Source organism: Lotus japonicus, chromosome 2 (assembly GCF_012489685.1).
Source record: "Lotus japonicus ecotype B-129 chromosome 2, LjGifu_v1.2".
In the NCBI taxonomy this organism is placed as follows: Eukaryota; Viridiplantae; Streptophyta; class Magnoliopsida; order Fabales; family Fabaceae; genus Lotus; species Lotus japonicus.
Window position 1 is genome coordinate 13,093,615 of NC_080042.1, and position 1,654 is coordinate 13,095,268.

General features: G+C 32.3%; 1 protein-coding gene across 1 annotated transcript; it reads right to left on the bottom strand.

Annotated features, from left to right (window-relative positions):
• Window positions 1-229: 229 nt before the first annotated feature.
• On the bottom strand, window positions 230-1,407 carry LOC130735262 (MLP-like protein 43). Its single transcript, XM_057587335.1, has 2 exons — window positions 1,107-1,407; window positions 230-833 (listed from the first exon to the last, which is right to left on the bottom strand). The coding sequence occupies exons 1-2, from the start codon at window positions 1,369-1,371 to the stop codon at window positions 559-561; spliced, it is 540 nt and encodes a 179-aa protein (XP_057443318.1). The 5' UTR covers window positions 1,372-1,407; the 3' UTR covers window positions 230-558.
• Window positions 1,408-1,654: the final 247 nt, after the last annotated feature.

Sequence of the window (1,654 nt, forward strand, 5' to 3'; positions counted from 1 at the left end):
CCCTCGTCATCCACAACAACCTAAGTTTGAAACCCACATACACATAACCCAGAGCCCACATAACCAAAATCATATCAAATTCGAAACCCATAAGCTAGTTTTGGTGTTGTTGGGCATTCATGTCTTTATGATTGAGAATTAGAGATTAGAGATTTATTTGGTCAAATCCTGAGAAAGAATAATTTATATTAATTTATGAACAACTAATATTTGCCTATAAAACAAAATATAGCAGTAATTACCGAAATAATTAACATACATTCCATTACAGATAAACATGGATATTGACTCTGATCCAAATATCACTCAGTACAAATCCATCACACAGCAAATATTACAACACGATGCTTTAGAAAGCAATATCTTATTTTAAGTTTGGCATGAACACATGCACATGCCTATTACATATATGCAACAAAATAAAAGTGTAACACAATATTGAAGTAATTTCAATATGAGATTTGATGTCTTATTTTAATTTACTTTTATTTTAATATATTTATTTGAGCTTTGAATTAATTGGTTAGGTCCAACCACCTCATGAATTTGCAATGATGATTAACCCTCAACGAGATTAGCATCAATATCTTTTGTGACCGTAGTAGCGAAGGCCAAGAAAGTATCAGGAGATGAAGCTGTGATGTTCTCCTTGAGCTTTTCATATTCAATAGTCCATTTCACAAGCCCACCGATTTCCTTATCAGTAACTTGTAATGTCATAATAAAACTCTTGTAGCCCTCACTGATTTCACCATCAAAGAGGCTGTATGTGATTAGCTTGTTATCATCATCTACGGCTTGAATTTTCTCCTTTACAATTGTTTTCTTACCTTCTGCAGGTTTCACGAAAGAGTAATTTATATGAGACTAAGTTAATTAAATAACAAAGGCCAAGATATTTAACTCCTATAAAGTGAGAGAAATATAATCAAACTTGGCTTTGTCTTGCATATGCATGCATCAATTGTTCGGTAGTGTATACACCGCTTGTAATTAACTTGAAAACAAGATATTTGTAAACATGTAAAATAAGGTTTATAATTTTCAAAAAAATGACGGTAAAATGATTGCGTGAAAATTAGCTGCCAATTAACTTTAAGTAGTACCTATAGTAATGTCCCAGTGTTTGACAGAACCAACATTTTCCCAGTCTCCTTTATGCACTTTAGCTCCATGTACATCTGCACTCATATTTGGAAGATGATTAAGCTTCTTTCTGAAGATGTTGTAGAACCTGGCAGCAGGTGCTTGAATCTGTATCTGGGTCTCCACTTTGCCACTTAGAGTCTGCTGAGCCATGTCTTTGCTCTCTGCAATACACAGGAGATTTTTTTTCTTAGCAATTAAAAGGAGATCTAATTTTGAATACATACAACGATGGAATGCACTCGCTTAAATAGAAAATTGTAGATCTGAGTATACAGTTCAGGAGGTGAAACGCACCGTTTCACTTTAAAGAGAATGGATATATATAGAGAGAGGGAGAATGTATCAAAATGAGAAAGGTGATTTTTTTTAAGAACATAAGAATAAATCATAATCATTACATTTTTTGAGATAATTTTTTAAGTGATCATATGAGTATTAATTCGAATTTAAGAATAGACTAATTTACTAACATTACTAACAACTAACATTTGTCTATAAAAAAATG